General features: G+C 41.2%; 1 protein-coding gene across 3 annotated transcripts in view; it reads left to right on the top strand.

The window, feature by feature from the left end:
- The window catches only part of LOC126195163 (autophagy-related protein 16-1-like), a 651,919-nt gene extending 648,223 nt beyond the window's left edge, over positions 1–3,696 (top strand). For all 3 annotated transcript variants that reach the window (XM_049933673.1, XM_049933674.1, XM_049933672.1), the window contains exon 6: positions 1,746–3,696. In XM_049933673.1, the coding sequence (XP_049789630.1) occupies positions 1,746–1,842 (97 nt within the window). In that variant the 3' untranslated portion in view covers positions 1,843–3,696. The remainder of the gene's footprint in view (positions 1–1,745) is intronic.
- The last annotated feature ends 11,111 nt before the right edge of the window (positions 3,697–14,807 follow it).

Here is a 14,807-nt window from a genome sequence, read left to right on the forward strand (position 1 = left end):
GCAAACATTTATTCGGTTTGGCATTGATGATGATGATGATGATGTTGACGGTTGGTTAGTTGGGCGCTCAGCTGCGCGGTCATTAGCCCCTGTACAAACTCCCCAGTTGTACACAATCCAATCTTGCCACTGTCACAAATGATGATGATATAATGAGGAGGACAACACAAACACTCAGTCCCCAGGCAGAGAAAATCTCCAACCCGGTCGTAAATAGAACCCGGGACCCGGTGATCCAGAGGCAGCAACGCTAAGCACTAGACCACGAGCTTCGGACGTTTGCCGTTGACTGATAAGAGTTGTTGGATGTCTTTCTGAGTGATATTGTGCCAAATTCTGTCCAACTGGTGCGTTAGATCGTCAAAATCCAGAGCTGGTTGGAAGGCCCTACCCTTAATGCTCCAAACGATCTCAATTGGGGAGAGATCCGGCAACTTTTCTGGCCGCTTTCTGGTATAACAAACACGAAGACAAGCAATACAAACTCTCGCCATATGTGGGCTGACATTATCTTGTTGAAATTTAAGCCAAGGATATGTTGCCATGAAGGGCAACAAAACGGGGAGTAAAATACCGTCGATGTACCACTGTGCTGTAGTGTGCCGTGGATGACAACCAAAGGGCACGGCTCCACGGCACCACAGAAGACTCTTGTTTGTCGGGCGACAGTCAAATTGGTATCCCACCTCTCTCTGGGGCGTCTCCAGACATGTGTTCCCTAGCCATCAGAGCTGTTCGAAGCGGGACTGATGACTGAAGGTAATTCTACTCCAGTCAATAAGATTCCGGCCGAAGACGTGTCTAGTATAAAATACGTATTAGACAGTTTTTAAAAAACATTCGTTTTATCATTTTCCTGGATATCAACACTTTTCCAGATGCCGATTTCAATAAGAAAAGGCAACGAAAAAAAAAAAAAAAAAAGAAAATGCGTTTTCAAAAATGATACACCACAAATACCATGTATTCGCGCGCGCACACACAGACACAACACAAACCCAAACTTACCAACTCCGTAACCGGGCAGTCGGGTTTCCTTCTGTATCGTGGGCAGCCGAAGGAGATACGACTCGTATCTCCTGGACCACCCTAAAATCGCATAATGGTGACGGTATGGGGCAGAGCCCGTAAAGATCTTGTTCATGGCAGCTGTGGTTAAATTTCAACGTGGTAATGACCCTCACAAACAGTCTCGTGGTCCCTCTGCCACAGAAGTTACAGTTCAGAGCTCCCTTTGGAACATACCATTGAACCTTCTGTAAAGTCAGTGGGATTCGCCTATACCAAGTGCCCTTGTGTAGATCTTCAGTCTTTCATACCTCGTTCCAATAACTTTTGGACAAGCCTCTTGCCACAGCAGTGTGATTTTCCGCGGGAATGAATCGCTCTTGTATGCCAGTTGTCGTCGCGTCCTTGGTCGATTGGCCCTTCATCCACACACATGGGAACCCACTACCGGTTCCGTAACGTGACAGTTCAGAGGCGCACTTCTGGTAGAGCTACGCAGGGAACAGGTCAGTTCATATTTCGCTAGCATCTCTTCTGATGTCTCGTCATGGTGCAACAATAGCATGGGCATTATCGATCAAAGGATTACCGCTTTCTCTTCTTAGTTTAGTGTTAACTTAGGAGCATTAATACTGTATGTAGGCAGAAGCAGTTTATGCCTAGTGAAAGTAACATAGGAGCTAATATTTTTTTCCCCATTCAGATGAATTAACTTGTGCATACTCTCCTCTTCACAGGTCGAACGGCGTCACAGCAGTGTCGTTCCACCCGCACGGCTCATTCATGGCGAGCGTTGACAAGAAGCGCAAGGCCGTAATTTGGACGGACTTGTGAGAGCGCACAGTCAAAGGAGGTCGGCCGGTCGCGGGGGCGACTTTGCCGCCGACTGCTTCCACGGTCGGAGAGACAACTGTCAACACACTTCGCAGCTTCGTTCTCGTCTCTTTGATCTGCACGAATCTTTAAGTTTTCATATACCATCTATCGTGCTCAGTCTACAAAGACGCTTGGACTTTTCTTGTTATAAAATCTTTCTGTGCTACGTCTGCTTCGCAAGCACGCCTCTTTTCTTACATAAAAATTTTGATGAACTAGATGGAGACTTCGCCGTTTCTTAGCACTGCCGTTTGCCACATATTACTTTCGCAGGCCTCATCTTAACATTTCTCAGCAAGCGTCGTGTGATATATCGTTGGCCTGTCGTTCAAGAGTACGTATTTTGACCGTTGTCAACTAATAAACAACTTCGTTTCGTGTATTATGCCTTTATTTTAACGAATATTTCCGACTTGTCGGTTCCTACTTTCCGAATCTTCTTCAGTGGCGAAACCTTTATAGATTCCTCATAAATCTTGGTTTAGCAACTTGTGGAGTCCGCGGAAGTTGACCGTACTGATCATCAAGTAACACATTTGGACCGTACGTAGTTCCAACCCAAAGGGTCTAATAGTCTTGCGGCCTTAATGGCTGCTACTTTACGGCGATGCTTCATTCCTATGCCCCGCAGTGTTCACTTCTCGGCCTCCAAGTTGTAGGGCGTTATATGTTGTGCTGGCGCTCTAGTTGCAGAACGACCGCTTTGATTATCAGACTGCTTTTGTGGAGACTACTGTAGTTGTGAAAAATCGTAGGAAGAACATAGAATTTAGCTGCAAATTCGAGTTTTTTTAATTTAAATGTTATGTTATTGTGGGCCTTCATTTTAAACGTTTTTGTGAGATGATGTCATGTACCGTTCCTCCAAAGGTGTTTTTATTAGTACTTTATGTTTCAAATTCAGTTGTAATGGGCTTGTGAGTTAGTTGTCGGTTACGCTTATTTTAAGCCGAAAATGTTGCACGTAACAACTGGAAATAGGCGTTCAGCAAGGAAACACTTTACTGATGTGACTGGTCTGTATGGTGAGCTGGGAAAATGTTTCTACTTGCTCTGCCAACAATGTGGAATATAATAAAGACATGCTTATCCATACACTAGAGTTTAACAAAACTCTAACCTTTTACTCACAAAGCAGAGCTTGATCACATTCATTGCATAACCTGGCTTGTTCCTCTTCTTCTTCTTCTTCCTCCATTCTTATCACAAACGTCTTATTCTCTTCCTTCAAAATGCAGTAAATCATTGACAATAGTTTTTTGTTACCAGAGTTATTGCATGCACCTTTTGCTGATTTCAACATAACATCACAAACAGAAATATGTAAATATTTTTATTTTTTCTGGGAACTTGTTTAGTATGTAAGAAAATACACGTTTTTTGTACTGTTCAGTAAACAGTACAAGATTGCCTACACTAAGATGGCTTTCATGATACTATAATACGACTGTAAAAGTGGAATTCTGATGCTTTGTCATTTATGAATACTCATGGCCGAAAGACAGCATATAAGATGCTATGAAGTTAAGTATGAACATATTTTCTTGTTCTTCAGGAAATAATGAAGGATAACAAAAGTATTGTGTTGCCTTATTAGTTTATGTATGCATGTGGTGTGGGTAAAATTACATTATATCTGGAAACTAGAAATATATTTGTACACATCAGTACTGTAGAAGTACCAAAATTGGAGTCATATGCGATAATTTTATGTGTTAATACTTTGTAATGAATATCATGTATGATTTAATGAACTGAATTCTTACCTGTAATTGTATTATTCGTTATTTTATCATGAATTCATTGTTATATTTTAGGAACATATGTCTGAAATGAAATATATTTCGTAAATATTGTCGATTGTTTCATTTTGTATGGGTCACATGGAACAGTTCCTTGTGTAATTGTTAATCCCATTCACACCTACTTACCAATGATTTAAACTGCATAATTTTAATGTCTTTCCTGCTACTATACTCTCAACGAAAAAAACTCTGAAATGCTTCAACATTCCAACAAGGAGGAACCATGCATTTTGTTACAATTATAGGAAACAAGTGTGATAAAAATATGCTTAGCGATGGGCACTAGACATTTACACCTGTTGTTTATCTGTTCTCATGTATCCAAGGCGATCAAAATTCTTCTGTTCACTCTATACAAATAATGCTGGATTGGAATAGACACTGTATCCTCATTGTTTCAGAAAAACATTATAACTAATGGTGATCTGTCTATTTTCTTGATACAGCTGAATATTCATTGTTGTAGCCAATTTTCATCCAGTGACTTCGGGTCCTCATGCATTATCTTAAATTCTAATACTATAAGATAGGTAGATATTTGAGAGTGCATTGAAGATTTTATTGTAGGCTTACTTTTCATCAAATATAAGTTTTACTTTATCCACCTTGATACATTGCTTCCATCCACTGACTGAGAATTCTAACATTTTAAATTTCATTATCAAATCCACATTGTGACTGCTGCTCTACAAAAGACATGTGTCTCTCAAAGATGGCAGGAAATACAAGTATATTAGAGAAAATTATATATTTATCTTCATAATTGATCTACAAATGAATTTTGATTATTAATGTAATTATGGCAAATGTTCCAATTAAATGTTTGGTGTCACTAATTCAAATAATCTTTCAGCTGTAGAAAATTAACAGTATGACTGAAATAGACAGATTATCAAAAAATTGACTTGGAAGTGACAGAAGCAAATACATTTATTTAATTATCCAATATGACCTCTCAAAAACTGTAAATGTACAAACTGAATCCCCATTCACCATATCAGGGTAATCATAAATTGAGCAGATAGATAACATTTGCAAAAATAAGTGAACAGAGCAATAGTAAATAATCAAAATGGATTTATAAATCAATTATGAAGACAAATACATAATTTTCTCTAATATATTTGTATTTCCTGCCTTGTTTGACAGACACGTGCCTTTTGTAGAGCAGCAGTCATAATGTAGATTTCATAATGAAACTTGAAATGTGAGAATTTGCTGTGAGAGACTGGAAGCAGTGTATCAAGGTGGATAAAATTCAAACATGTATTTGATAAAAAGTCAGCCAGTGATAAAATCTTCAATGCATTCTTAAATATCTACCTGTCTTATGGAAATAGACAGATTATCATAAAACTGACTCTGAAGTGACAGAAGATAATACATTTATTTAATTATTCAACATGACATCTCAAGAATTGTAAATGTACAAACTGATTCACCATTCCCCACATCAAGGAAATCATAAATTAAGCAGATTAGATAACATTTGCTAAAATAAGTGAACAGAGCAATAGTTCATGTAACAAAACCCTATTCTGACATGACACCATTATTTATGCAAGCTTTTAAACTGTTTGTACTCTTGGAGTCACAAGGTAGTTGTTTTTTAATTTACCTCTTTTTTAACTCATTGAGTTCATACTTGTAGCTCAATAGCCATTAATGTAATATGTCCATATCATCATAAACGTACACATTGATCACCCACACAATGTATAGAAGTGTGGTTATCATCATCATTTTTTATCCATTGCTCCATAAAGGCCACTTGCAGAATTTTCATGGGGTCATCTAGCCATCTACCATTAGTTCATTGTCTTAGTAATTTCTTATATTCTGAAATACAGCAGAAAGTTCATAAGTTAATCTACCATCAATTCCCCTGGCTACAGCCCCACACATTTCCATTTCATTTCCACTTCATTCACGATTGTATCTCCTACTTCTGTCTGTTGACTGGTCCATTTGCTTGTGTTCTCATCTATTGTAGTAATTCCCAAATTGCATCTCTCCATTACTCAGAGGAAGACTCACTTTTCGAATAGTTTCCTCATTAGAAGTCCATGTCTCACAACTGTAATTCAAAACTTGTTATAAAGACAGACTGTAAGGTTCCAGAATTAGAGTCCTCAAAAACTTAGTTTATAAACCCTGTTTAGATAATCCAAAACACCTGAAGCATTTTCCTTATATCCAGTTTATTTTCTTTTTCTTGAATACAAAAATGCCATCAACTGATTCTCTAAATTCATTATTAATTTGAAGTATTTCTTTGACTTGTTGAGTATTCATTATTCTAGTCTTATTACTATTAATTTTCATGCTTACTATCAAGCTTGCTCTATTCAATTCTGTGATTAGAGGCATACTGCTGTGTTATTAGGAGAACATAGGTGAATTAGATGTGTTCCATCAGCTCACAGTCCTTGTTTTTCCAGAATAGTATCCATGATGTGTGAATTCTATTCCTGAGTTCCCTTGAAATTCTGAATGTCCCTTAACCATGATGAAGTATCATGGAAGCTGTAGCAGTAGTAAATGTGTTCTTCAGCATGTAAAAAAAAGGTTGAAACATCTTTTGTTACTGAGTGCTCATTGTTCAGTTTTAGTTGGAACACATTCAAATGCTTTCTGAAGCCACTGAATTCTAAGTAGAGTGGTAATTAATATTCATTTCTCAATAGCATGATTTTGGTCACAACCTGCATTTGGTCTTTTGTGCTGTATAAAACACTGAACTCAGCTTGTCAATTTGCTTAACTGAAAGGAAATGTTTTATGTTCCATTTCACCCAAGTGGATGCCCAACACTACTTTGAAAAGTGATAATCAGTTGTCTGTGGTATGGTCATGTTGGAGTTTACCACTGTTTACAGATGATGATGGATTGTCAGAAATGGAGTATTATTTGTTACAGGTACCTGCAGACATCCATTCAGTATACTGTCAGCATAATGTAATGCCCATAAAGGAGAAAAGGACTTACATGAAAATTTTTGAATGCTGAAATCATTTAAATATGAATTTTTTATGCATATGAACTCTGCTGCATTATATATTACATTACAGGCCACTTTTGTCTGTGGTCATTGTCAAATACCTGCAGTATCAACTAATTGGCCATAGGCCTAAACTTCCCATTCATTTAATATAAGATATAATAAAGTTTATCTGTAATAAAAAAGTTTCTGACAGACTACAGCGGACATTTAAAATCGTTTTTGCATTCATAAATAATGTAGAGGGTGTAGTCCCACACACGAAGGAGCTAATACTACAGAAAAAACGTTTCACAATAACAAATTTATGCAATGTATTGGTGCAGGTAGGTACTTGGGAACATTTACTAGCTGACCAAGACAAATTATCTACAGTGGTACATGTACAGAATCAGTCTAAATAAGTTTCATCTGGCCCACTTTGAAGCCCAACACAGGGTTAAAATTGTCACTACTCCTGTGTCACTAATATATACCCTGTAGCAATCTAATCACTTTTATGATTCTGAGATATTATCACTGGAGTGGAAAATGTATAGCGTAACAGGTCATAAACTGCTTCCAGCTGGCGCCAAACAACTTCCACTGATGTTATCCACCAAACAAAAAGGATAGCAGTTCAAAGTCAAATGGGAGAAAGCCACTCAAAAACACCACACTTGAAGTTCCTATGAGGAAGAATGTAATTTGTTGGATTTAGTTACACCTCATGGGTAGTAGGTGGTTCCCTCTCAAGATCATGGTGGGAGCAAGATCATCTCAGGAAGCTGTGTCCCTGCCCTGTACAACCACTTGTTCTACCTCGCCTCCATATCCTGAGGAGAATGTGCCTTAAAGCCCTTTTTCCAAACCTCTATTAATTCCTGTACAACCTTCCATCTCTTCTCAACCCACATTGGACCAGTGTGAGAAGCTATGGTCCAAACTTTGCCTAAATGAAAGGGTTGAACTTTAAAACAAGCATACAGTAGCTAAGTAGAGCTGGATGCTCAGAATCTCACGCTGAAAAGTGAGTCTGGTCCATGAATTCAGCGACGGAGGGGGTCAAAAATCCAAATAATACAAATAAACAACAAAATAAATAAAAACTTGCACAATAGTTTCTATGCTGCAGCATGTACAGGGTGTTTCAAAAATGACCGGTATATTTGAAACGGCAATAAAAACTAAATGAGCAGCGATAGAAATACACCGTTTGTTGCAATATGCTTGGGACAACAGTACATTTTCAGGCGGACAAACTTTCGAAATTACAGTAGTTACAATTTTCAACAACAGATGGCGCTGCAAGTGATGTGAAAGATATAGAAGACAACGCAGTCTGTGGGTGCGCCATTCTGTACGTCGTCTTTCTGCTGTTAGCGTGTGCTGTTCACAACGTGCAAGTGTGCTGTGTACAACATGGTTTATTCCTTAGAACAGAGGATTTTTCTGGTGTTGGAATTCCACCGCCTAGAACACAGTGTTGTTGCAACAAGACGAAGTTTTCAACGGAGGTTTAATGTAACCAAAGGACCAAAAAGCGATACAATAAAGGATCTGTTTGAAAAATTTCAACGGACTGGGAACGTGACGGATGAACGTGCTGGAAAGGTAGGGCGACCGCGTACGGCAACCACAGAGGGCAACGCGCAGCTAGTGCAGCAGGTGATCCAACAGCGGCCTCGGGTTTCAGTTCGCCGTGTTGCAGCTGCGGTCCAAATGACGCCAACGTCCACGTATCTTCTCATGCGCCAGAGTTTACACCTCTATCCATACAAAATTCAAACGCGGCAACCCCTCAGCGCCGCTACCATTGCTGCACGAGAGACATTCGCTAACGATATAGTGCACAGGATTGATGACGGCGATATGCATGTGGGCAGCATTTGGTTTACTGACGAAGCTTATTTTTACCTGGACGGCTTCGTCAATAAACAGAACTGGCGCATATGGGGAACCGAAAAGCCCCATGTTGCAGTCCCATCATCCCTGCATCCTCAAAAAGTACTGGTCTGGGCCGCCATTTCGTCCAAAGGAATCATTGGCCCATTTTTCAGATTCGAAATGATTACTGCATCACGCTATCTGGACATTCTTCGTGAATTTGTGGCGGTACAAACTGCCTTAGACGACACTGCGAACACCTCGTGGTTTATGCACGATGGTGCCCGGCCACATCGCACGGCCGACGTCTTTAATTTCCTGAATGAATATTTCGATGATCGTGTGATTGCTTTGGGCTATCCGAAACATACAGGAGGCGGCGTGGATTGGCCTCCCTATTCGCCAGACATGAACCCCTGCGACTTCTTTCTGTGGGGACACTTGAAAGACCAGGTGTACCGCCAGAATCCAGAAACAATTGAACAGCTGAAGCAGTACATCTCATCTGCCCGTGAAGCCATTCCGCCAGACACGTTGTCAAAGGTTTCGGGTAATTTCATTCAGAGACTACGCCATATTATTGCTACGCATGGTGGATATGTGGAAAATATCGTACTATAGAGTTTCCCAGACCGCAGCGCCATCTGTTGTTGAAAATTGTAACTACTGTAATTTCGAAAGTTTGTCTGCCTGAAAATGTACTGTTGTCCCAAGCATATTGCAACAAACGGTGTATTTCTATCGCTGCTCGTTTAGTTTTTATTGCCGTTTCAAATATACCGGTCATTTTTGAAACACCCTGTAGTATTCGCACCATGAGGTTGGGAGATTATCTTGCTTGTTTGGAACACAAATTGCAGAACATCAAATTGGATGTACTCTCTGGGATGTACTCAGAATTGGTGTGATAAATCTAAAAGCCAAAGCAATAGCTATCCTCCCATTTCAAAATAACCATGAACTAAATCTGTGAATTGGCGGCATAACTTTACTGATTGACAACAGGAGGAAACACCTTATCAGCAAGACCCTGTCTGGCTCAGAGTGATCTACATAGCGCCCTTGAGTTGAATGGTAAGACTACCCTCCAGATAATTTGTGCCTACACATCTACTTCCACATCAAACAATGGAAAAGTAGAACAGTTGTATAAAGATCTGACAACAGTAAAAAATTCAAAAAACACCACATTTTCCTTAATATTTGGCAATTAGATGTTGAGATAAAAGCTAAGCCTAGAGAAGACCCTCCCTTAACTCGAAATTTTTTAATTGGAACATAAAACCAGAGAGCACAAATGATGACGAAGTTTCTTTACAAAGAACCTTTATACTGCTTGAACACATTTTACGAGAAAAACTCAAAAAGGATGTGGACTTGGAGAAGCCCTGGTGGCATGATTAAGGCTGAAATAGATTACATCCTAACATACAACAACCGAATGTGTTCAGATGTGTCACTTATAACTGTTTCAATACAGATAGCGACCATAGGCTAGTTAGAGCCACGATTCATATTGACATTCGATTCGAGAGAAAACATATGTCAAGAAAGCTCCTGCCTACGATAAGTGAGCTGAAAGAGAAAAGAAAGGAGTTCAGCCGATGCACAGACAAAAAAATACCGACAGAAAAGTTAAAAGGAATGGTACCGGGCGAAGTCACAACAGAAACGACCGACAGCTTCGAACAAAAGTAAAGGAATCCGAAATTCAACCTTAAAACATAACAGCTTACAGAAAAAAGGTTAAACACTGACAGACTCACCCAAATTCAGAGACCTCAACAAAAACGAATATAAGACAATGAGCAGCTATCAGAGAACGCAAAACATGAGACTGATCGAGGAGACAAAAAAGAAGTGTGAACATGAGAATCGTTGTAGTCAGTCGAAAGGTAAGCTGATCATTCACAAAATTCCAAAGGTAGAGGATAAGTTCTTTCTGGAAGAGACAAAATTATATAAAACTGTCGAGGACTTTTCAAAAGCTCTGCAGTCGGTGACAACCAAAAGTCTGCATGATGAATCACGAAGATCAGTAGTGAATTTAAGGTCGAAAGAACTAGAACCTAAACAACTCAAGAATTGTAATGTGCCTGGAGGAGATCAGGTCATGAGCGAGATGTGTAGAATTGGAGCAACGACACTTTAACAAGCACCCCTGATCCTTTTAAATAAATGTCTCAGGGAAGGAACAATTCTAGAGTCTTGGGAGAATGGAGAAGTCATTCTCACCTTTAAAACAAGTGCATTTATTAGTTTTTTTATCTAGATGCTAACGAAAATCAATACTGACTGACTGAGTCATAAATTTGTCTTTTACCAGCCAGTCATACAAGTGGGTTTCAGAAAAGGTTTCAGTACAACTGGACATATTCAAGCAGTATGCACACGTAGTGAATTCTATGGAGTATAAATCCGTTTCAAATGTCCTTCATGAACTACCAGAAGGCGTTCGACATGACCGATATAAGGAAAATGTGATCACTGGGAATGTTCCTGTGAGAAAATGCATCAGACAAGGAGAAACAATGTCATCTAAATTATTCAAAATGGTTCAAATGGCTCTGAGCACTATGGGACTTAACATCTGAGGTCATCAGTTCCCTAGAACTAAGAACTACTTAAACCTAACTAACCTAAGGACACCACACACATCCATGCCCGAGGCCTTCGAACCTGCGACCGTAGCAGTCGCGCGGTTCCAGACTGAAGCGCTTAGACTAAATTATTCACTTTAGCCCTACATGATCTGTTCAAGAGGCTGTCCTCCGGACAGAAAAGTGTCAACGAAGATGAAAAACATCTCAACCATCTTCGCTTTGCAGATGATATCAGCCTCTTCAGCAGAGTCTCAAATGAACTGTTAACAATGGTCAGGGAACTCAAAGATCCCTCCCAATCCATAGGCCTCGAAATTAATCTTCAGAAGATAGCAATCATGCGCCTTGCCATTATCACAGTCTCCACTGCAAACCACCCCTTGGCTGTAGTAAATGAATACATTTATGTGGGACATAAAATGCAACTTGGGAAGATAACCAGACAGCACAAATAACTTAGCGAATTGGCCCCACATAAATGGCATTCATGAAACTTGATTACATTCTCCGCAAACTAACTATAACTTTAAACTGAAAAAGGAAGGTTCATGACACATACATCTTTCCAGTGACAAAACACGGTCTCAAAACAGTGACACAACAAGCAGTGCAGATCAGCTGCGGAACTGTCAAAGGGCAACAGAGAGAGCAATGCTTGGAATGAATGTGAGAGACAGGATTAGGAACGAAGATTCAAGGAAAACAGAGGTCTACGACACTGTCGAGCGGATAGTGACACTGAAGCGCCGTTGGGAAGAACATGTTGCCAGTAACAACTTCAAATGGGCCGAAACAGTGATGCATGGCGTCCGAGGAAGGCAGATAGGAGCGTCAAACGTCTTTTGGCGTGATGGAGAGACGACATCCCAAGATATGTGTGAAAAAACCAGCAAAGATGACTTGGAAATCTATGGAAGAGGCCATTGTCCAGGGGTGGATATCTAGAGGGTGAAGAAGAAGAAGAAGACCTAGAAATAGAAGTTAGACCTTACTAAGTCGACGTCATTCATGAAACACCATCTCCAGCTTCCTACAGGCTCTCTGATGATATGAGGCCTTTCTCCCTGTGCAACGCTTGCATGGTAATAACCACAACACTCGCATATGTAAGCAGAGAATGACTGAGAATGATTGATTGGAATTACATGCCTGCACATGGGAATTAACTTTTGAACTATTTTAAGTTTCACATAATGAAAGGAAGAGAAATTTATCAATCCCGAAGGATAACCCAACTCGCAACCTGCAAAACTTTTAAAGTGTCACTTGTGCGCCTACAACCATGAAGGCTGCCACCCAAACCATCTTGATTTCCACTCTCTCCAAGCTGCTACGTAAAATAATTTCAATAGTCAGGTCTTCTAGTCGGTCAGCCTCAGAAGCAGAATGAAGCACATTCATTGCATCCTTCCTGCTTTCACTAACAGCACTCCTTTTCAAAGTGCTGCTTCCTTTTGGGAAATTTAGAAGTTTGTTCCGAACAGGTGTTGGAAAACACCCGCATCCGTGTACGCGTCACTAGCCTTTTTAGCCATCCTAGTAGGTTTCGTTCATAAACCAAATAGATTGATTATGGAAAGTTTGACCAATCGTCTTGACAAAGACTTCTCTCATGAAATACTGGGTACTGGCTTTAACTTCCACAATAGCCAAGAGGGTGAGCTCACAGACACGACCAGGAATCAAATACTACATCTACATCTACGCTCTGCAATCCACCTTTCGGCATGTGGCGGAGGGGACCTCGTGTACCGCTGTCACTTCTTCCCATTCCTGTTCCACTCGGGAACATGAATTCAGCTCCATTATTGTACCTTCATGGTCATTTTGTGAAATACACGCAGGAGGAAGCAAAATATTGCATCAGTTAGATGACTTTTGTAGGAAAGTACGCGCCCGCAATTTAAACTACGTACCATTCCTTACACTTTCGCACTTACTAAACGAACTGTGATTGCTGTGTTCGGATGAGGGCTGAGTTGGCATCCCTTCACTCACAGCTGCAAGCGGCGCTAACTTCGGTTGCACAGCTTGAAGCTGTTGCCAATGAGCACCACTGTGGGGAGCCGGACTTGGGTATCACGGGGATATCAACCTCGTCCCGTCTGTCCCCAGATCGGTCTATCGCTGTGGTTGCCCCGGTTGCTGCCCGCAGGGGGGCTGAGCCCTCGCCTGTGGTTGATTGGGAGGTCGTTCCAAGGCGTGGCAGGCAGCGAAAGACGTCCCCGGAGGCTGATCAGAAAGCCTCCACGGTGCGTCTGACAAACAGGTTTCAGGCACTGTCTCTGGCTGAGCCAGATGCAGCTGCCAGCCCTGTTTCAGAGGATGATTCTCAGCCTTCAAGGTCCGGGCAATCGCAGAGGGTGGGCTTATTGGTAGTTGGGAGCTCCAATGTTAGGCGCGTAATGGGGCCCCTCAGGGATATGGCGGCTAAGGAGGGGAAGAAATCCAGTGTGCACTCCGTGTGCATTCCGGGTGGAGTCATTCCTGATGTGGAAAGGGTCCTTCCGGATGCCATGAAGAGCACAGGATGCAGCCAGCTGCAGGTGGTGGCACATATCGGCACTAATGACGTGCGTCGCTTGGATCTGAGGAAATTCTCTCTGAATTCCAGCGGCTATCTGATTTGGTGAAGGCTGCGGGTCTTGCTTACGAGATGAAGGCAGAGATCACTATCTGCAGCATCGTTGACAGAACCGACTGCGGGCCTTTGGTGCAGAGCCGGGTGGAGGGTCTGAATCAGAGGCTCAGATGGTTTTGCGACCGTGTTGGCTGCAGATTCCTTGACTTGCGCCATAGGGTGGTGGGGTTTCGGGTTCCGCTGAATAGGTCAGGAGTTCACTACACTCAGCTGGCGGCTACACGGGTAGCGGAGGCAGTATGGCGTAGACTGGGCGGTTTTTTAGGTTAGAAGGCCTCGGGAAAGTACAGGGTGGACTGCAATCTCAAAGGGTGCATGGCAAATACAGGACGTGCTTGGATCAAGGAACAGTCGGAATTGTAGTTGTAAATTGTTGTAGTTGTACTGGGAAAGTCCCTGAGCTTCAAGCGCTAATAGAAAGCACAGAAGCTGAAATCGTTATAGGTACAGAAAGCTGGCTAAAGCCTGAAATAATTCCGCAGAAATTTTTACGAAGTCTCAGACAGTGTTCAGGAAAGATAGATTAGGCAGAATTGGTGGTGGAGTGTTTGTGTCTGTCATTAGTGGTTTATCTTATAGTGAAGTCGAAGTAGATACTCCGTGCGAATTGGTATGGGTGGAGGTTATACTTAACAGACGAACTAAGTTAATAATTGGCTCCTTCTACCGACCCCCAGACTCCGATGATATAGTTGCTGAACAGTTCAGAGAAAATTTGAATCTCGTAATAAATAAATAACCCACTCATACAGTTATAGTTGGTGGAGACTTCAACTTTCCCTCGATATGTTGGCAAAAATACTTGTTCAAAACCGGTGGTAGGCAGTAAACATCCTCCGAGATTGTCATAAATGCTTTCTCCGAAAATTATTTCGAGCAGTTAGTCCACGAACCCACTCGAATTGTAAATGGTTGTGAAAACACAATTGACCTCTTGTTGTTGTGGTCTTCAGTCCTGAGACTGTTTTGATGCATCTCTCCATGCTACTCTATCCTGTGCAAGCTGC

Source organism: Schistocerca nitens, chromosome 7 (assembly GCF_023898315.1).
Source record: "Schistocerca nitens isolate TAMUIC-IGC-003100 chromosome 7, iqSchNite1.1, whole genome shotgun sequence".
NCBI lineage: Eukaryota > Metazoa > Arthropoda > Insecta > Orthoptera > Acrididae > Schistocerca > Schistocerca nitens.